The sequence below is a fragment of the Triturus cristatus genome, chromosome 4_1 (assembly GCF_964204655.1).
Source record: "Triturus cristatus chromosome 4_1, aTriCri1.1, whole genome shotgun sequence".
NCBI lineage: Eukaryota > Metazoa > Chordata > Amphibia > Caudata > Salamandridae > Triturus > Triturus cristatus.
In genome coordinates this window covers 25,481,113-25,503,656 of record NC_140585.1, presented here as the reverse complement: position 1 = coordinate 25,503,656, position 22,544 = coordinate 25,481,113, and the positions used below count along the sequence as shown (strand labels likewise).

General features: G+C 47.7%; 1 protein-coding gene across 2 annotated transcripts in view; it reads right to left on the bottom strand.

Moving 5' to 3' along the window:
• Nucleotides 1-22,544, bottom strand: part of LOC146839356 (glutathione S-transferase P-like) — a 265,840-nt gene that overhangs the window by 105,709 nt on the left and 137,587 nt on the right. For both annotated transcript variants that reach the window (XM_085651353.1, XM_085651352.1), the window contains one exon: nt 10,736-10,839. In XM_085651353.1, the coding sequence (XP_085507479.1) occupies nt 10,736-10,839 (104 nt within the window). The remainder of the gene's footprint in view (nt 1-10,735; nt 10,840-22,544) is intronic.

The window sequence follows — 22,544 nt, the reverse complement described above, 5'->3', positions numbered from 1 at the left end:
CCTTTTTGTGACCATCTGCTGGTACTGTCTGAGAAACTAGCATTTTCATTTTTGTATCCTTCATGCGTCTATGCTCGTGTTCTTGTTCATCCCTAATTCTATTGTGATGATACTGTAACATTTGTAGCATTTGCGACGGAGTGTTACTTTGCCAGGTACTCTCGAATTTCAATATTCTATTCTTCACTGGGGGCAATGCATTTTCCACTAATTTTGTCACAAATAAATGTGGATATGAATCACTACTTGCTTTTATACCACTATTTATACCAAAACATTTTTCAAATCGAGCATAATAATCGCTTGTGTCTTCATCTTGCTTTTGTTTACAGGCTGTGATTGCACCCCAATCTTCCTTTTTTGTAGTTAATAAACGTGGCAGTACCTGTACTAGTAAACCTGGTAACAGTTTAACTTTATCCCCGAGCCCTGAACCTGCAGCTCGGCCCCTTTCTTCCTCTGCTAATGCTGTCCAGTCTATCTTTTGGTCTCCCACTTCCCACTCTTTTTCTTTCAGTTTTTCATAAATGCCAGCAGGCAAAAGCACCTTTAATATCGTCATAATATCAGGAAAGGTGTACTCTCCCATCAGTAACATGTCTTTAATTTCTCGGTGGAAACCCGCTGGGTCTTTGTCATGACTAGGTACTACTTTCTTCATTTCTAATAATTCCATTTTTGATATGGGTGTGTAAACAAATACACGGTGAAACTCATTGTCTTCGCCTTTTATTGGGTGCACTTCTCGTAAAGGATTTTGTCTATCCATATAGTACGGCGTTCTTTCTCTGTGGGGCAGCGAGAGAGAATCTGGACTTACAAAAAGGACATACTGTTTACGTGACACTAATATCTCTTTAATTAGCTTGTTACTAGAACCTCTCCATCTGTTTGTGAGTAGTTCCGTTAATATATCAGGTAAAGGACCAGGGTCAGCATGTTGGCTCTTATATAATATGAGGAGTTGCTGAATCATATAGATTCCAGCTAAACGTTGTTCATCTGTACTGAGATTGAGAAACGTGTGTGCTACGGTCTCATCACCGTATTTTTCAGGACTGTCAATCCAGTGAACGGCTGATCTGGCTAATTCTTGCTCATCCATGGAATCGAGGAGGTGGTAACCTCTTCGTTCTCGTAGTATCTTGTCTGCGGCTTGAAACGAATGTTCAGGAGACTTCAGATTTATTACAGACGTCGGATACGTTCTGCTATTATTTGGACATACAGAGTGTATGGGATCAGAAAAACATCTAGTATTTTCACAGGATCTTCCTCTGCCTACATAGGCTATGGTCTCTGACTGTCTTGCGGAATTCCCTGATTCGGCTGATTTCACTCGGATACCTTCCTCAATTAATAGATTTTCTTGAACTTTATTTGAACTTTCTTTACTCCTCTCTTCTTGTCTACGTGCTTTTTCTGTTCGTCTATGAGATTCTTTACGCCATAACTCAACAGCGTCTTTCTGTGACTGTCTGACCTTTCTTTTCCATAACTCTTCCTCCACTTTCATGATGCACTCTGCATCCCAGGTTCCCGCTATGGGCCACCTTTGACTTTCCGGTAATCCCTTGGTATAATCTACCCATAGATCAAGAAACAATATGGCATCTAAGCCATGTTTATGGTACATGAAATGCCCTGGAGTGTCCCTAGGAGGAATAGGAACTGCTTCTTCAAGCACCCCTTTTCTGGTAGTAATCTGTCTTAACTTCGAGAAGAGCGGCATATTGACAACTGATCTGATACTTACTCTTGAATTCACTTAATACGAAAAACACAATAAATGAACAGTGAACAATGAACAGTCATTCATACCACAATATGCAAGACATTTTCTGAATACTTTAAACATTAAACATTAAACATTATAACAATGATCGACAATGATGACAGTCTGCCTAACTAATCACCACGCTGAATTCTTGACAATAACTGAATACTTCGGAATACTTGATATACTGCTAAACAGTACATATACACTGCTAAACAGTGCAGACCGGATTTGTGTACCCAAATCCGTCTTGACCGGCACAACCTATGTGCGCGTCAACACGCCTCCCCGGCGATGGTACTCACCGAGTAGCTCCTTGAAACGGAAGGCCTCAGAGAATGGACAGGACTCGATAACTGCGGACAGCGGACCCTCTGGACGTCGGGATTTCGGAAAACCTGGTGGGCCTCTGTATACCTCGGATCTTGCTCTCTCAGCTAGGCTCTGGTCGGGATACTTCGCACTTCTCACCGCCTCGTCTGGGTTGATCGCAGCCTCAGTCGCCCCCGCTTGACCGGAGGGAGCTTACAGGAAATCCTGCTGGTACGCGTTTATGGTCCGTCCAGCTGTGGCAGGAGACCGGGCCTGCAACGCACCGCCGGCGCGTGAGATGAGAAAGTGTCCCTATTCGGGCGCCATTATGTGGTAAATAAAAATACCGGACTGAATTTCATACGGGATCTTAAATAAAGTAAAATAGCTCAAAATAACAAGAGGCAGAATCCGTGGTATAAGAGGTTTTCTAATGGGCTTTATTCCATTCAAAATGGCCGACTCGAGTCGCGGCCTTCAGGTTCCGTCACCACGAGGGTTCAGGAAGTGAAGTACAATAATTTATTAACAGACATGTATTTTTATAATAAGTACATTACAATGAAACGAATGTAGAAGGCGTAACATTTGATAAGATAAGTGACAAAACAGTGACATAATCGAAACTAGGCGTAATAAGGAATAAAAGAAACATGATTGGTTAGAATTATCAGACATAGGTGGATCTATAAGATAATACTTGGCATAGATGCGCGCGCGGCAGCATGACGTGTAATTGACGTGCAACTAGGGGGTGAAGGGACTTGACATTTAGCTCTACATGTGGAGACGAGAAGTCTGGGGGTCAAGTCAACCTAATCCCAAATCATATCTAACATCCTATGTTTAAAGAACTATGTTATCCACAAGGAAGAAACTCTCGGACAGAATCTATTCTATACTGACTGTGTGCGTGTACAAGCGTCTAAGTGTCTATATGAGATGCGAGGGATAGAAAACTTTCCATGGCAGCAGGACTATGAATCACTTGCAGGAGGACGGAAAGGCTGAGTCCTTTGCTTGTGAGCTAAAGGAAATGTTTACCTAAATCACTAGACAGGAATGCATCGGCTGAAGAGCAAAATAGATAATTCGAAGGTGAAATACAGCTTCTTGGCAGGCATGCGAAAACTGGCCGAGGCAGGCACCGTTAGCTGCACAGGGAGTAGGACAAAGTTCATGGATACAGATGCGAGCTCAAGCTGAAGCTGTCAGAGACAGAGAGCAGGGAAAGGCTTGAGGACAGAATCGGGCCTACTTGCCTGAACTGTAAAAATGTAGTAACTTAGCTATATAAAGTCGGTGGCCTTTCATACTTAGGAATCGAATATCCAGCCCATTGATGGCGGATCTGACAGAGAACATGTTGACGGTAGACACACATATGTTTGCGTCTTAGAAACTGGAACTGGAGGGAACATACATGTACTTGTAACATGCATATAGAACCGTTGGGGTCCAAGATAGGGGACATAACTGATCAGGAAAATCCACATTTCCACACATGTAGGGGGTCTTGCTGGGGGTGGTGTTTCAGGGTTTAGGGCAGTGCAGTGGTATTCGGGCAGAGCAGGGGGTCGTGCAGAAAGGTGGTGTTTCAGGGTTTAGGGCAGGTTAGTGGTGTTCGGGCAGTGTAGGGGGTCATGCTGGGGGTGGTGTTTCAGGGTTTAAGGCAGTGCTGGGGTGTTCGGGCAGTGTAGGGGGTTGTGCTGGGGCTGGTTTTTCAGGGTTTAGGGCAGTGCAGTGGTGTTCGGGCAGTGTGAGGGGTCGTGCTGGGGCTGGTGTTTCAGGGTTTAGGGCAGTGCAGTGGTGTTCGGGCAGTGTAGGGGGTCATGCTGGGGGTGGTGTTTCAGGGTTTTGGGGAGAGCAGTGGTGTTCAGGCAGAGAAGGGGGTCGTTCTGAGGGTGGTGTTTCAGGGTTTAGGGCAGTGCAGTGGTGTTCGGGCAGAGTAGGGGGTCATGCTGGGGCTGGTGTTTCAGGGTTTAAGACAGTGCATTGGTGTTCGGTCAATGTATGGGGTCGTGCTGGGGCTGATGTTTCAGGGTTTAGGGCAGTGCACTGGTGTTTGCGCTGTGTAGGGGGTCGTGCTGGGGCTGGTGTTTCACGGTTTAGGGCAGTGCAGTGGTGTTCGGGGAGTGTAGGGGGTCGTGATGGGCTGGTGTTTCAGTGTTTATGGCAGTGCAGTGCTGTTCGGGCAGTGTAGGTGGTCATGCTGGGGCTGGTGTTTCAGGGTTTAGGGCAGTGCAGTGGTGTTCGGGCAGTGTTGGGGGCGAGTTGCAGTGAAGGTCGTGAGGAGTAGTTTGAATAAAATTATTTTGATTAACGGGAGCCAATGGAGGGTTTTCAAAGCTGCTGAGACTGACGCCCTGCGTGGAAGCTTTAAGACCAATCTAGCTGCTGCTTGTTCCACTATCTGTAGTCTCCTCCGGTTTGATTTGTTAACCCCTGCCAGAAGTAGTCTAGGCGTGAGAGCATTAAGGCCACTGCCACTGTTTTCCTTGCAGCAAGCGGAATCAAATCAAAGAATTTTTTTAAGGTTTTAATTAGACCAAAGCATGTACCCACCACCTTAAGTGCGTGGGGTTTGAAGGAAAGGGAAGAATCAAACCACACCCCCAGATTTGTTGCCACTTCTACGGTGGATGGGGGGGCTGCTGCCTCTTCTGGCCACCATTCCTTTGGTTGAAAGGGGTTATTTTTCCCTATCAATAGGATTTCGGTCTTATCTGTATTGCAACGGAGGTGGTTGTTTTTCATCCATTTGATGACCGCCGTAAGACAGGCTTTGAAATTTTCTTCAGCTTCTGTGGTTTTTTTTTCCAGTGACAGGATCAGCTTAAGAAGTCGTTTCAATCCCGTGAGCCGAGATGAGGGAGATAAGTGGGGCCATGTATATATTAAAGAGAAGAGGACTAAGTGAGGCACCCTGTGGGACACCTGTGGTGATGGTACGTTCTGAGGAGACAAAGGTACCCAGGGAGACTGCTTGCCTCTGATTCAACAGGAAGGATGTGATCCGGGCCAAAGCAATATTGGAAATGCCGCAAGATTTTAGTCTGGATAGCAAAATGTTAAGAGAGATGGTGTCAAACGCAGCAGGCAGATCCAAAAGGATCAGAACTGCCATCCTGCCGTTGTCTGTAATAAATTTCAGGGTGTCCGATATCTCCAGTAGCGCGGATTCCATGGAATGTTTCGGGCGAAAGCCAGATTGAAGGGGGTGGAAGATATGAGCTGATTCTGAAAAATTGGAGAGTTCCTTATAGACCATTCTCTCTGTGATCTTACCTAAAATAGGTAGTACGTATGGGCCTGTAATTGGAAAGATTAGATGGGTCTATATTTTGTTTTTACTTTAATGGTTTTACAATGGCGAATTTCCATTTATCCGGTACTATGCCTGAGGATAAAGAGGAATTTACAATGTTATTAATCACAGGATTCATATATGTCAATAATATGATGTGGTATCGTTGGGGGGCAAGCATCCAGTGGCAAACCTGATTTGCATGCTAAAATGGCTTCATGTGTCTGGGGTAACGTAACAGTTTGAAAGGCTTGAAGGACGGGCCTGCCCTGCCTATGATCCATCTCATGTTCATTAATAGATTTGTATCCCCTTCTCCATCTACGTTCTAGTTGTTTACAATGTAGATGTTGTTTTGCTAGATCTTTTGTGAACCATTGATCGTTCTGTAGTTTTCTCTTACCCTTCTGGTGGTGTGCTTTGAGGGAATTAGTTCCTCACTTAAAGCCGTCATCCATCCATTCTGCATTCCTGAGGGACCATAACATGGGCTCTGTCTACAGTAATAACCTACGCTTTGACATGGATGGCATTTGCAAACAAAATGGAGTTTGTTTTACAGAGAAAGGCAACAGGTTGTTCCTGAACAATTTGAAAGACTGCATCCTGTTTTACGTAGAACAAAGACATACACATGATAAAACAAAGGCTCTTTTTAGTGCCACTCTAATAAAATGTGGAGCGTCCTCTCGGACGCAGGGATACAACAGGAGCTATTAGCCATGTTAATCAAATTGAACTATGCACAGGTTAGGTGGGGCTCAAAGGGTGAGGTCACCGATAAATTTCCTGTCCTAAAGGGGGTGTGCCAGGGATGTGACCTGGCGCCCACACTATTTTCCCTGTTTATTGACAGGGTGGTCCACTATTACTCCACATGTCATACTGATGCCCCGAGTTTGGCGGGGCTGAGGATACCACTGCTCATGTTCGCAGACGACACCTTGATCCTATCTAAGACACAGAAGGGGCTGCAGGCTGCTTTATCTAGGTTTGAGGTGTTCTGTCAAGATCATGGGCTGGTGGTAAATGTGGACAAGACAAAGTTCATGGTTTTTCACAAACACAAGATCATTAAAAGCAGTGTGTACATGAACAATGCCCTTTTAGAACAGACAGATGCGTTTGCGTACCTGGCGATTACCTTAGGCAGGAAGCTTAACTGGAAACCTCACATTGATTTGCTAGCTTTAAAACATGCAAAGCTGACAGGAGCTCTTGTGAAAGAACATAGCCGCTCGTTTACCAAGCCCATAGCCCCTGTTCTTAAAATATATACCACCAAGGTCACCACTTCAATCCTATATGGTGCCGAATTATGGGGTTATGAGAACATCTCCATCTTGGTACAAGCCCAGAATAAATTTGTCAGGGCTATCACGAGCCTTCCGCAATCTTCACCACTGTTGCCCCTCTTTATGGATTTGGGTTGTTTACGTATTGAGGATTTAGCCCGATATAGACCAGTGGCATTCTGGAGACGGCTCTGGGTCACTCCCAAGCTTTCCCAATATGCCAAATCTCTTCTGGATTTCAGGGGGGTTGGTTGTTTGGGCAAGATCAAATGGCTACAGAATGTAAAAAACACCCTGTGTGGGATGGGGATAAGTGGTCTATGAGCACCCTGAACAAAACCCGTTCCCAACAAAAATGGAGTTTAAGACTGCCCATTGGGACATGATTAAGAGTCATTATTTTTCCTCTACTATTAGGCCCACCCTGTCGAGGGACTTTTTGACGCACAAACAGGACTTTGTGCTTGAAGCTTACTGGGATGTCATCCTAAAACCAATGGATAGGAAACTATACCACCAGTTTAGGGTTGGCTCTCTTCCGATCAACACCTTTACAAGTAAATGGCTTCTGCATGGGCCAGATCACTGTCCTGTTTGCCTGGCCCAGACGGAATCCATATCTCATATTCTCGTAGTGTGTCCGGCCTATAAGTTACCCAGGACTAAATGGTTGAAACGTATCTGTATGAACCTAGGTACTAGATCTGCCACGAAGGCGCTAAGGATTCTGCAGACATCCACTAACGACCCAATAGTTAATGCTATGGCGAAATTTTTGAAATGGGCTTGGCTTATCCGTTCCAAAAAACTAAGAGAAACCCAAGTCTAGTTATAACTACTCTTACGTAAAGTTATTTTAGTGTGGCCCTGTTAATGAACTTACAATGGTGTTGAATTATTTGGTCTCACACATTTTATCGATGTATTTCTATGGTTTTATTGTGGTTTTTGTACTCTTGAGCCTTTTTACATGATACAATTTTTAGTACTAATTAATGTTTTTAGCGATATTTCTTATGATTGCTATTTACGGCTCTGTGGTCTTATCTTAAGCATTTTGACTTAATACTGTTTGTGCTGTCTTTTATGATTATTTTAATCCAAATAAAGACTTGATGATGATTATAGTGCCACTCTATTCACTAAAAACTTGTTAATTTTCTTTGTAAATCCTTTTTAAAAAAAAAAGAAATGTATCTCAGATCCGTGGATCCCCCGCATGTCCGCAAAACAAAAGCACAAATTCAATGCAAAGCAACACATCAAAATTGAGGGTTCTGTGTGGATCTTTCACTGTGTGTCAATCTGTGACTGAAAGTGTAAATGCCGGAGTGGGGCTGTGACTGGGTATCTAAATGTCAATATTAATATATCAGTGGGTGTGAGAGTGTGTGCATGAGTATATGAGGGGTTGTGAAAGAGTGTATATGAGGGAACCTCTCACCTGACCCATTCAATTACATTTAAAACAACATTTAAGCCCCAAGAATCCTTTCCCCATGATATAAAATGGCGGCGGCAACTTTTATCTCAGCTTGCGGCTCGCCAATCCGAACCCTGCTTTAGAACCTCCGCGGCAGGTCTGTACCCCTTGATACACAATTTTGGATTTAGGTTAATCTCTTTAAAACTACTGATTGGATTTACACCAAAAGGCACTTCTCTGGACCAAGATCTATCCCCCTTTTTTCTCTTGACAAATCACACCTCACAGCAGCTGAAGTGACTGGCAAATTCATTTTGTAAATTTTGTGAAGATTCATCAAATGGTGGCAAAATTATTAGCAAAACAAAAAATAAAAATACTTTTCCTATGGAAACTAGATCCTAACTAGAACTACCTACTAGTGGCTGCCAGTAGATAATATATACCACTGCATATGAGGTAGGTATATATATATTACCTACTGGCGGTTGCCAGTACATAGTCATTTTTTATTTATTTGTTTATTTTTCATTTACGGAGTTTTATATAGAGCGAACTTGACCCGTATCGGGAATCAGAGTGCTTTACATAGCACCAGTTGCGTTACATGAGGACACATTCATTTTTGTTAGGCACAGGGAGATTAATTGATTTGCCCAAAATCACAGGATGTTCAGCGTCATTGCCGAGACTAGACCCAGTTCCTCAGATTTAAGGCGACCGCCCTAGCCGTTAGGTCAACTCCTCTACCCATATAGTTAGGGCCTGGTTTTTATAGGAAAAGCTTTTTTTGACTTGCCTATAACTTTGGCACCATTTGACGAATCTTCAAGAAATTTTCAAACAAAAAGTGTCAAGTTGGGTCTTGTGCATGAAAAGCTTCAGGATCATCCGTCAAGTGGGGGCAGAGAAAAAGGTGGGGGTCAAAAAAAGTGCATTACATTGTTAATTCCAATAGAGATTTTACACACGACTACAGCCCGAACCGCTGAACGGAATTACCTCAACTTTGACAGAATGGTAGATTTTGGTCCAGAAAGTGACCTTTCTGTGAATTGGTGTAAATCCATTCAGTAGCATTTGAGATATTAAACTAATTTGTATATATGGGAACATGGAGAGTCCGCAAGTCCTAAGTAAAGTCATGCATCCCAGTGACAACAACGATGTCTTGATGGCTGACCGCAACAAGCATAGAAAGTTGCTGCCGCCATGTTAGAAATTGGGGGACAGTCCCCAGCAATAAACAAAAGATCAAATGAAGTAGAAGGGGGCAGAGTAGAGGTACCCTGAGGGCAATAGAGAGGTCAGTGAGGGACCCCTTATGGCCTAGTAGATACCCTTAAATGGTTTTTCCCACATGCGTGGAGTCAAAACTCTGTTGTGATGCTCAGCGCGGCACCCCATTTAACTTTGCATCGGGGTCATAAATCCTGAAAAAAAATTGAAACAACAAACATAAAACACTCTCTCAGATACTCATGCACTCACTGGCAGACCCAGGCAGACACTTACCTACCCACTCATAGACCCACTAAGACAATCACACACTCCCTCAGACCCTCTCAAACAGTCATGCAGTCACTCACAAACTCGCTGAGACACTGATGTTCCCACTCACAAACTGACACAGGCACTCATACATGATCACTCAGATGCACTTGGACACTCATGTATCCACTCACAGACCCACATAGACACTTACACTCCCTAATACAGACCCACACAGACACTCATGCACTCACTCATTGATTCCGTTAGATACTAATGCACCCACTCAGACCCACTCAGAGACTCATGTACTCAATCACAGACCCATACAGACACGCATGCACCCACTCACAGACCCACTCAGAGATGCAGGCACCCATTCACAGCTCCACTCATACACTTATGCACCCACTCCAACACTTATCCACCCACTCTTAGACCCACTCAGAGACTCATGTACCCACTCAGAGACTCACTCAGACACTCATCCATCCACTGCCAGACCAAATCAGACTCTCAAGCACTCATTCACAGGCCCACTCAGACACTTACACACCCACTCAGAGACCCAGTCAGAGACTGACACACCCACTCACAGACCCACTGAGAGACCCATCACCTACTCACAGTCCAACTCAGACACTCACACACCTACACACAGACACACTCAGACATTCATGCATCAACTCAGAAGTCCACACACTCATGTATACACTCACAGACCCACTCATAAATGGATGTATCCTCTCACAGACCCACAGAGAGACTCACAAACCCCCTCACAGACCCACACAGACAGTTATGCACCCACTCATAGATCCAGTTACATAACATAGGCTTGTAGTATCTGCCAGAGAGATGAGGGGCCGTCAAACCTTTGTTCAGATGGAGTCAACATAGGAGCATAGTATCTGGCAGAGTAATGACCCACCTTGGTTCTGCTAGAGTCCACCAACGCCTAAAGTATCGGGTATTGTAATAAGGGGACCACGAACATTAGCTCAAGTGGAGCCAACATAGGCTCATATTCCAGGTAGAGCTGAGTGTGGGCCCACAAACAAGTACTTTTACAGCAGAAAAGCGCATAGCACAGTTCAGGTCAGAGCAGAGCAATTTCAAGGACTTACATAGTTTTCATAGATGAGCTTGAAGTATTTCACCCTCAGATCCTCCACGCCATCGGTCACCATATCGATGTAGCCAGCTTCGTGTATGTTACTTCCACAGAGGTCTGTCCAAGAGGTTGTGGATGGGGAGGAGTGATTGGGGAGAGAAAAAGATATAAATCCGTTGAGCCGGGAAGTAGACAAACCTATTACACACCCTTTGATTACCTGTCCCTCCACATTGAGGATGAGTGGAAATCACACGAGCATTAAAGAGAAATAAAATAAGGTGCTCTAATCTATAAAGACATTCTGGTCATTGATAGTTTGAACATGTAGGTTCAGCCACTTGGAAGTCAATTCAATTATTTGGATACGAAATTCTACACACAATAGTCCTATCGCTGTCAGTCATTCCACATGATCTGACAGCCCTATCTCTGTCTGTCAGCCATTCCATGGACACTGACAGCCCTATCGCTGTCAGCCATTCCATGGACACTGATAGCCCTATCCCTGTCAGCCATTCCATAGACACTGACAGCCCTATCGCTGTCAGCCATTCCATAGACACTGACAGCCCTATCGCTGTCAGCCATTCCCTGCACACTGACAGCCCTTTCGCTGCCAGACATTCAACATGTGCTGGCAGCCCTATTGCTGTTAGTCATTCCACATGATCTGACAGACCTATCTCTGTCCGTCAGCCATTCCATGGACACTGACAGCCCTATCGCTGTCAGCCATTCCATTAACACTGACAGCCCTATCGCTGTCAGCCATTCCATAGACACTTACAGCCCTATCGCTGTCAGGCATTCCATAGACACTGATAGCCCTATCGCTGTCAGCCATTCCATAGACACTGACAGCCCTATCCCTGTCAGACATTCAACATCTGCTGACAGTCCTATGCCTGTCAGTCATTCCACATGATCTGTCAGCCCTATCTCTGTCTGTCAGCCATTCCATGGACACTGACAGCCTTATCGCTGTCAGCCATTCCATGGACACTGACAGCCCTATCGCTGTCAGCCATTCCCTGCACACTGACAGCCCTTTCGCTGCCAGACATTCAACATGTGCTGGCAGCCCTATCGCTGTTAGTCATTCCACATGAGCTGACAACCCTATCGCTGTCTGTCAGTCATTGCATATGTGACGACAGCTCTATTGTTTTGTAGTCATTCCACATGAACTGATAACCCTATAACTGTCTGTCAGTCATTGCACATGTGCTGACAGGCCTAATGCTGTCAGTCATTCCACATGAACTGACAACCCTTTTGCTGTCTGGCAAGCCTTCCATACACACCAGGACCCATACCAGCTCTGCATCCAAACACTGCATGCTCCCACTTCTTTTCTCTCAGTCCCAGGGCGGTCAGTCGGTGCTGCTATCACCCACTCTTTCTTAAACTGGTTTTGGCTATTGCCAACCTTTTTCACTCTGTTTTCAGGGATGGTTTTGTTTCTCAGAAGAGCCTAAATTACTTCTTTGGGTGGAATAAATGAAGGGGCGGGTGAAGATGAAGCAGGTGACACTCACTGCTGGGGGCGGTACACCTCACTTTCTTATTACAAGGCTAGAAACAGCAGCAGCACTTGCTCCAGAGACCAGACTACCCCTGCACTTGGGAAGGCAGCATCTTTGAGAGTCCTGCTGTGAGAAGTTGGCCTGGCATATGCTGGTCACTAGTTAAAGTGGCCACCTTGCACCAGTCCAATTCGACTCTTATGGTAGATAGGTTTAAGACAACCTTTTAAAGAAAGCTATCCAAGTGGTAGCTGTGGAGAGCAGCCTTCAGGCTAAGTCTTTAGAGGAATGTAAAGCAGCATGTGTTACCTTATAATCTCTTGAATTACTAAATGAAAGGACACCACACAGGTATATATATATAAAATATATATGTATTTATTACTAGACACACTCTACTAATCTCTTTATGAGATTAGAAGTCAAGGACATTCACAAATATCAACGTTTCACAATAAGTTAATCACAAATATGGCTGGGGCCCTAGGGGTGTATCAGACCATATACTAAAAAAGAGGGTTAGGAAAGTAGACTTGCAAGGGGACAAGGCCTAGGGCCTTCAAAAGCGCTGGGGCCTCACTAATCCACCCAAGGCAGGTAAGTAAAGGACCCACGGAAGACGCGTACAGTGTGAGAACACAGCAGCGGGTTCCCTATTGATTTCAATGGAGCAAGTCGCGGTTGGATTTTTAAAGTTTTAGGGTACTTCGAGGAAGTCTACAAGCAAGCCACTTATAAGGTAAGTAATTCGAGGGCCAACACACACTGGAGCACCGGAGTGCACAAGTTACCTCACCCAGGGAAGCCAGGTGCATAGTTGTCTTTTGGTGTTGGGTCGCGTCGTCGTTTTCTATGGAAGCCGAAGAAGATTTGCTGCTTGCGAAGACTGAAGAAGTGTCCGGTGGAATCCAAGGCTGGATTCAAGGTGAAGAAGGCCTGAAAGCAGAAGGGACAGTGTTCACAGTCACTTGCCAGTGACCCGGGGCCAGGAAGATGGATGCCCATGGAAGTCGGGGTATTTCTGGCGATCAAGGGTGTTTTGACTCTTCACCCACGAGGTCCAGGAGGCATCGACGATAACCTGGAGCTGGATTCGGACTGACGCACAACGTCTGCAGCTTACTGAGGTGTCGACAACCGGATTGGAGCCAACAGGCCTTGGCAACAGCAAGTCTTGTGGAAAGTTTATAAAGTAAGCGGTGCAGACCACCAAGGTCTGAGGGACTCACCTAGCAAGGGTAAGTGAGGGCAGACCTGGAGCAACCAGGGGAGCCCTTTGGTTTGATGAGAAAGTCTTCAGGAGACCCACAAGCTAACAGGCAAGGGATCGCAAAGACGCCTCCTGAGGATTCACTTCACAGGAGCTCACGGTCACTCGGGGCGAGGTAGGCCTCTGATTTTAAAGGGAAATCTTGCTGGAGGCTTGGGCTACAAATGGTCCAATGCACAAGTTCATAGAACGTCGTGAAGAGGTTGCACTTGACAATAGTGCACGGTATTGCTGTTCCTCGTCACTCGTGGGGTCCACTCACCTCAGCTTTGCTGGGGACTCACAATGGCCGCCAAGAAGTCAGGAAATCCATTTCCGGGGCTGCAGGGACTTGGGATTCCAGCCAGAGCGGGAAAGTTTGCGACCGTTGATTAAAGTTTTTGGTGCCTGCCAAGCAGGGGAGTCACTCCTTGACTACAAGGGAGATTCTTCTGTCTTCCAAAGATAGTGGAATGTCGAAGGGCCAGGATTCTTCTTGTAAAGCGTTGTCCAGGGATATCTAACTTGCAATGGCAAGGTTTCCCTATCTTATACTAAAGGTAAGGGAGGGACTAGCTCTATGACCACTCCTCTGGGAGGGTCAGGGTAGGGGGTGGTTACACCCACTTCCCTTTGTCCAGTTTCGCGCCAGAGCAGGGACAGGTAGCCCCTGAACCGGTTTGAGCTGGCATATGCACAGAGGAGCCTACTGCTCCCCCAGTGCAGGACTTCAAATCACTCTAGAAGTGCACCCACCCAGCCCCAATACACTAGATCCTGTCTGGAAGGTGGTGACACCTCCCTGTGACAGGATGCCTATTGTTGAGCCTCCTCCACTGCAAGTTTCGGTCAGCAGTAGGAGGGCAGCCCAGTGTCTGTGCTGGTGGCATCCATTTTGTGATGCCAGGGCTCTTTCAGATTTCGACCGTGTTTCCACAGTAGGGACATGTCGTCCCCTCTAGAAGGGTGGGATCATACTCCCACACCAGTTACTGGTGTGGGGGTATGATTCCAAGTTGTTTGACACCAAACATGATATGTTTTGATGCAGTCATTCCAAAGTTAGCATTTACCGGTAGGTTATAATGCACTTAAGAGTATGTGGTTTAACCGCATTCACAAACAGCCACAGAGAATAGACTCTGCCAGCTGCAAAGGGGCCCAGCTCACGCAGAGGCACCCCCTCACATTGTAAACCAAGCACCCTGCCCTCAGGATTGATAGCGCCTGCCTTAGGGGTGACTGATAGGTTTATATGTGTGTGTATGATGGGATATAGGGAACCTATACCTCAGTGAGGAGTGCTAACACTACCTCACCCAGGCTGCAGTAGCCGGCCTGTGGTGTCAGATTTCGTCTGCTTCCCAGGGGTGGCATAATATATGCTTCAGTCCCTGGTAGGCCTGTGAAGTACCTATGCCCTTGGTACCTAGGGTACCATATACTAGGGGCTCATAAGGCACCACAGTATCCAATCACTAGTGCATCTAATATGCACTCCAAGTTGTTTAGAGAGAACAGAGAGACTGGGGCCCTGATTAGCAGGGACCAAGCCAGACTATAGCCAGAAACCAGTGTTAACATCAGGAAAAAAGTGGGGGCAACATAAGTGCAGATCCTACTCTCCTACACCTGCTGTGGCTAGAGGCAACTCTGTGCTGCTGATGTTCAGGTGAGCACAACCTACCCCTTGGAGAGGGGGGGCATGAATCGAGAGTCCATAAAGTTTAAAGATCAAAGAAACAGCTCGCCGAAGATGAAAGCATGGTTCCAGCCGCTCCTCCACAGCTCTGGTGAGGGAGTGGGAGGGTAGCTCTCGTAAAGGACTGTGAGGGCAGCTCTCATGAGGGAGTAGGAGGGCAGCTCTTGTGAAGGACTGTCAGTGCAGCTCTCATGAGGGAGTGTGAGGGCAGCTCTCATGAAGGACTGTGAGTGAACCTCTCAGGAAGGGGTGTGAGGGAAGCGCTTGTGAGGAGTGTCAGGGCAGCACTTGTGAAGGAGTGTGAGGGTAGCTCCCATGAGAGAGTAGGAGGGCAGCTCTCGTGAAGGACTGTGAGGGCAGCTCTCATGATGGAGTGTGAGGGCAGCTCTCACGAGGGTGTGTGAGGGCATCTCTTGTGAGGGAGTGGGAGGGCAGCCCTCATGAAGGAGTGTGAGGGCAGCTCTCACAAGGGTGTGTGAGGGCATCTCATGTGAGGGAGTGGGAGGGCAGCCCTCATGAAGGACTGTGAGGGCAGCTCTCGTGAGGGAATGTGAGGGCAGCTCTTGTGAAAGAGTGTGAGGAAAGCTCTCGTGAGGGGGTTTGAGAGCAGCTCTCACAATGGAGTGTGAGGACAGCTCTCATGAGGGAGTGTGAGGGCAGCTCTCATGAAGGACTGTGAGGGCAGCTCTCATGAGGGAGTGTGAGGGCAGCTCTTGTGAAGAAGTGTGAGGGCAGCTCTCATGAAGGAGTGTGAGGGCAGCTCTTGTGAAGGACTGTGAGGGAAGCTCTCGTGATGGTGTGAGAGAGCAGCTCTCACAAGGGAGTGTGAGGGCAGCTCTCATGAGGGAGTGTGAGGGCAGCTCTTGTGAAGGACTGTGAGGGCAGCTCTCAGGAGGGAGTGTGAGGGCAGCTCTCATGAAAGACTCTGAGGGCATCTCTTATGAGGGAGTGTGAGGGCAGTTCTCATGAAGGACTGTGAGGGCAGCTCTCGTGAGGGAGTGGGGGGCCAGCTCTCGTGAGGGATTGGGGAGGCAGTGCTCATGAAGGACTGTGATGGCAGTGATCGTGGGGGAGTGTGAGGGCAACTCTTTTGAAGGACTGTGAGGTAAGCTCTCATGAAGGAGTGTGAGAGCAGCTCTCACAAGGGAGTGTGAGGGCATCTCTTGTGAGGGAGTAGGAGGGCAGCTTTCACGAGGGAGTGTGAGGGCAGCTCTCGTGAGGGAGTGTGAGAGCAGCTCTTGTGAAAGACTGTGAGGGGACCTCATGTGAGAGAGTGTGAGGGCAGTTCTAGTGAGGGAATGTGAGAGCAGCTATCATGAGGGAGTGTGAGGGCAGCTCTCGTGAGGGCAGCTGTCATGAGGGAGGGTGAGGGCAGCTCTTGTGAGGGAGTGTCAGGGCAGCTCTCATGCAGCTCTCATGAGGAAGTTTGAGGGCAGCTCTTATGAGGACGTTTGAGGGCAGCTCTCATGAGGGAGTTTGAGGGCAGTTCTCATAAGGGAGAGTGAAGGCAGCTCTCATGATGGTAACATTTGTGAGAATGTGAGGGCAGCTCCCATGTGGGAGCGTGAGAGCAGCTATCATGAGGGAGTGTGAGGGCAGCTCTTATGAGGAAGTTTGAGGGCAGCTCTTGTGAGGGAGTTTGAGGGCAGTTCTCATAAGGGAGAGTGAAGGCAGCTCTCATGATGGCAGCATTTGTGAGAATATGAGGCAGTCTCATGAGGGAGCATGAGGGCAGCTATTGTGAGGGAGTGTGAGGGAAGCTCTAGTAAGGGTATGTGAGATCAGTTCTCGTGAGGGACTGTGAGGGCAGCTCCCATGAGGGAGTGTGAGGGCAGCTATCATGAGGGAATATGAAGGCTGCTCTCATAAAGGAGTGTGAGAGCAGCTCCTGTGAGGGGGTGTGAGGGCAGCTATAATGAGAGAGTATGAGGGAAGCTCCTGTGGGAGAGTATGAGGGCAGCTCTCATGAGGGAGTGTGAGGGTAGCTCTAGTAAGGGAATGTGAGATCAGTTCTCGTGAGGGACTTTGAGGGCAGCTCCCATGAGGGAGTGTGAGGGCAGCTATTGTGATGGAGTTTGAAGGCTGCTCTCATAAAGGAGTGTGAGAGCAGCTCCTGTGAGGGAGTGTGTGGGCAGCTATGATGAGGGAGTGTGAGGGCAGCTATTGTGAGGGAGTTTGAAGCCTGCTCTCATAAAGGAGTGTGAGGGCAGCTATTGTGAGGGAGTGTGAAGGCAGCTCTCATAAAGGAGTGTGAGAGCAGCTCCTGTGAGTGAGTGTGAGGGCAGCTATGATGAGGGAGTGTGAGTGTAGCTCTTGTGGGGGAGTATGAGTGCAGCTCTTGTGAGGGAGTGTGACAGTAGCTCCCATGAGGGAGTGTGAGGGCAGCTATGATGAGGGAGTGTGAGGGCAGCTCTTGTGGGGGAGTATGAGGGCAGCTCTTGTGAGGGAGTGTGAGAGTAGCTCTTGTGAGGGAGTGTGAGGGCGGCCGTTGATAGGGAGTGCAGCTCTCTTGAGGGAGTGTGAAGGCAGCTCTCATAAAGGAGTGTGAGAGCAGCTCCTGTAGGGGGAGTGTTAGGGCAGCTATGATGAGGGAGTGTGAGGGCAGCTATTGTGAGGGAGTTTGAAGGCTGCTCTCATAAAGGAGTGTGAGGGCAGCTATTGTGAGGGAGTGTGAAGGCAGCTCTCATAAAGGAGTGTGAGAGCAGCTCCTGTGAGGGAGTGTGAGGGCAGCTATGATGAGGGAGTGTGAGGGCAGCTCTTGGGGAGTATGAGGGCAGCTCTTGTGAGGGAGTGTGAGAGTAGCTCCCATGAGGGAGTGTGAGGGCAGCTATGATGAGGGAGTGTGATGGCAGCTCTTGTGGGGGAGTATGAGGGCAGCTCTTGTGAGGGAGTGTGAGAGTAGCTCCCATGAGGGAGTGTGAGGGCAGCTATGATGAGGGATTATAAGGGCAGCTCTTGTGGGAGAGTATGAGGGCAGCTCTCGTGAGGGAGTGTGAGGGTAGCTCTAGTAAGGGTATGTGAGATCAGTTCTCGTGAGGGACTGTGAGGGCAGCTCCCATGAGGGAATGTGAGGGCAGCTATTGTGAGGGAGTTTGAAGGCTGCTCTCATTAAGCAATGTGAGGGCAGCTATTGTGAGGGAGTGTGAAGGTAGCTCTCATAAAGGAGTGTGAGAGCAGCTCCTGTGAGGGAGTGTGAGGGCAGCTCCTGTGAGGGAATGTGAGAGTAGCTCTCATAAAGGAGTTTGAGGGTGTAGGAGAGTAGGATCTGCTTCTTATGGTTACCCCCATTTTTTGCTGATGTTTCACTGTTTTTCGTCTTTAGTCTGGCTGGGGCCCAGCTATTCAGGACCCCAGCCTAGCTGCTTCCTCCATAAATTGATTCCCTGTACCTTAGGTACTCCACAGATCAGATTCTGGGGTGCCCTTATAAGTCTCTAGTATATGATATACTATGTACCCAGGGCATAGGTACCCCAGAGGCCTTCCAGGGGCTGCAGCATGTATTATGCCACCCCTGGGAAGCCCACCAAAATGACACCACAGGTATGCTACTGCAGCCTGGGTAAGGTGGTGCATGCACCCCTTACAGAGATATAGGTTCAATATATCTCATCATATCACTGCACATTTCAACTTATCAGTCACCCCTATGGCAGGCCTTATCAATCCTGAAGGCAGGGTGCTTAGTTTTATGTGAGAGGGTGCCCATGCATGAGCAGAGCCCCTCTGCAGCCTTGGAATCTATTCTCTAGGGTTGTCTGTGATGCAGCCTAATCATATACTCTTAAGTGCATTATAACCAAACAGTAAATGCTAACTTTGGACTGGCTACACGGAAACATGTCGTGTTTGGTGTCAAACACCTAGGAATCATACCCCCCACACCAGTAGCTGGTGTGGGAGTATGATTCCCACCCTTCTAGAGGGAGAGACCTGACAGCACCGGTATACCCGGTACCAGCTAACAGAGACCTGGCATCACAAAATAGATGCTGCCAGCCACAGACACGGGTCTGGCCTCCTGCTGCTGACTGAAACTCCGGCAGGGGAGGCCTGGACAATAGGTTTCCTGTCACAGGGAGGTGTTACCACCTCCCAGACAGGCCTTAGTGGATTAGGGCTGGATGGGAGCACTCCAGGAGTGCTTTGCAGTCTGCACTGGGGGCATATTTGGTGTTCCTGTGCCTAGTCCAGCTCAAACCGGTTGTAGGGGCTACCAGCCCCTGCTCTGGCATAAAACTGGACAAAGGAAATGGGTATAGATACCCCTCTTTCCTGACCCTCCCATAGGTGGGTCCCCAGAGTATGTCCAACCCCTTCCTTGGGTATAAGAAAGGAACCCCTGGCTACAGGACTTTAGATTACACCTGGATGAAACTCTGCTACAGAAGTCCTGGAACTTCGACGATCTACATGACTAGATGACTGAAGAATCTCCCTTGGAGTAAAGGAGTTACTCCCCTGCTTGGCAGGCACCAAAGATGCATCTGTCCGGTCTGCATCTCTAAAGCTCCCGCCGGTCGCCGAAAAATTTGAAACACAGGAAGTGGATTCCCAGACTTCACAGAGGCTGACCCAAGTCCCCAGCAAAGCTGAGACCCATAGCCCTCGTGGGTACAGTGGAACTGGAACCCCTGGACAGGGTGCACATTTGCAAGTGCATCAGCTTCTCGATGTTCTTTGAAGCTGTGCATTGGGTTACTTGTAGCCCAGACCCCGAGCACCTTTTCCACCAAAGATTGCTGGCCTACACTCCACGAGTGTTCCGTGAGCCTGCCCTTTGTGTGTTCGCTCGAGGCTCCTTCGCGATCCCTGGTCCATTGACTGGTGGGTCCCTGTGAAGGCAACTCTCACTTCAATTGGATTTCGCTGGTTGTTCCAGACATGCCCTGACTCTCCGTTGCTAGGGGAGTCCCCAGGACCTTGCTGGTCCACATTAAAGCATCTTTTCTCTTCCTGCATGGGTTGCTGTTGCCAAGGCTTGTTGTGTCCAATCTGGGCACCGACGCTGCAGCACTCAACATCCTTCATGGGACTGCTCGAATCCAGCTCCTGGTTGTCCTCAACACCTCCTGGTCCTCGTGGCTGAAGAGTCTAGCTTCCCCTCTTCGCACCTGAAGCACCCGACATCGGTGGGCATTCGTCTATTGTGCCCCTGGTCACTGGCAAGTGACCCAGACTCTGTCCCCTCTGCTTTAACTAAAGGTTGTCTTTAACCTATTCACCATAAGGGGTTGTTTAGACTGGTTTATTGTTCATTGTATGCATTGGGTTTCTCCTCTAGATGTTCTTTCAAGATTAAGAATAACCCTTTAATGGATTTGAGTAAAAACATCATCATCTCATGAATACAATGAGTATGTGTCATCATACAATGAGCAATAAATCTTTGATTTGAACCGTTCAAACTTTATTGATCACTTTATAAACTTATGAACTTTGCATTATTGGCAGTGCGCATGAAGGGACATCTCCCGTGAAGGGAAATGCAACCTTTTTCATATTATTATGCTTTGGTTTAGAGGACGATACCTCCTCACACGCCCACAAAATTGATACAATTGAGAAGAATTGATCAAATTACATACCGTGATGTGCGTTATTCACCAACACTATGGTGAGAGACACACTGGTTTCCCCTGAGCAATATTTGATTGGGCGTACTTACCCAGTCACTAATGCTGACAGTGTTACCACTAATCATGCAATGGCTATGATGACATTAGACTGGGTGTGGGGGGGTACTGGCCTGAAACAGGTAGCCGTCTCTCCAAAGCTACCAGCCGCATGTCTGCTTGGCAATTACCTGGAAACCTCAGCCTAGGCTCAGGTTGAACTAAAATCCCATGCAGCAATGCTGGATATCCCTGAATTGGTGTGTGTGAAAACAAGCTACAGAGCAAAAGGCAGGGTGAAAAAGTGTTGGAGCCTGAAAGTATGGCCCAACATACAAAGAGAAAAGGTAAGAAGACTGGGGAACCAGCTTCTGTTCAGCAAAAGGATCAGGACCCCTCTCCTCAGGCAGAGGACTTGGATACCCCAGAGGGAACTGAGCCTATGGAGCTTGACCCTTACCAGTTTGAACTCTTGGGCCCAGGGGGACCCTCTAGGGAAGAGCTGTGCCAGGGGCAGCAAGACTGTCCCACTCTTGAAAGCCTGAGGCAGCAAGCTGTTTCAGGAGCAAAGGGAGATGTCAGTGGTACCCACAGAGTCTATTGGGAAGAGGGTTTACTGTACACTGAGGCAAGAAACCCCAATCCTGGAGGTATTAGCTCATGACATCCTCCTAGCTGGACATCTGGGCCAAACCAAGACTTGGGAAAGGCTGGTTAGCCACTGTCACTGGCCCCAGAAGCACCAAAAGGTGATGGAGTTTGTCAGCTCCTGTGTTACCTGTGCCAGCCAATGACAAGACAGTTGGCCACCCAAAGGCCCCTCTGATACCACTGCCTATGGTGGAGGTTTCCTTTGAAAGGGTAGGTGTGGACATAGTGGGTCCACTTGAACCTACCACAGCCTCAGGGAACAAATTCATACTAGTGGATAGTGCCACTGGGCACCCTGAAGCAATTCCACTTAGGACTACTACAGCTCCTGCAGTAGCCAAGGCCCTCATTGGTGTCTTGACCAGGGTAGGGTTTCCTAAGGAGGTGGTTTCAGACAGAGATTCCAACTTCATGTCTGCTTACCTAACACACATGTGGAAGGAGTGTGGGGTGCAGTACAAGTTTACTACACCCTATCACACACAAACCAATGGCCTTGTTGAGAGATTCAACAAGACATTGAAAGGTATGATCATGGGGCTCCCTGAGAAACTCAAAAGGAGATGGGATGTCCTCTTACCATGCCTGCTTTCCGCTTACAGAGAAGTGCCACAGAAGGTAGTAGGGTTTTCCCCCTTTTAACTTCTGTTAGGCCATCCTGTGAGGGGACCACTCTGTCTTGTAAAAGAGGGTTGGGAGAAGCCTCTCCAAGAACCCAAACAAGCTATTGTGGACTATGTGCTTGGCTTAAGGTCCAGAATGGCTGAGTACATGGAAAAGGCATCCAAGAATCTTGAGGCCAGCCAGGAGCTTTAGAAGTACTTGTATGACCAAAAAGCTTAACTGGTTGAATTTCAACCTGGGCAAATGGTGTGGGTTTTGGAGCCAGTGGCACCAAGGGCACTCCATGTCAAGGTACTACGTCGTCTCTTACCTTAAGGTGTTTTCTGAGACGTAGTAAAATTTCGCAGGGATGCAAGGGACCAACTTCCCAAATAACTAATTTAAAACTTGTAATTTTTTTACACACTCCAAGATAAAAGTTAGAAATCAGGGAGGAGGGCCGGATACTGGAC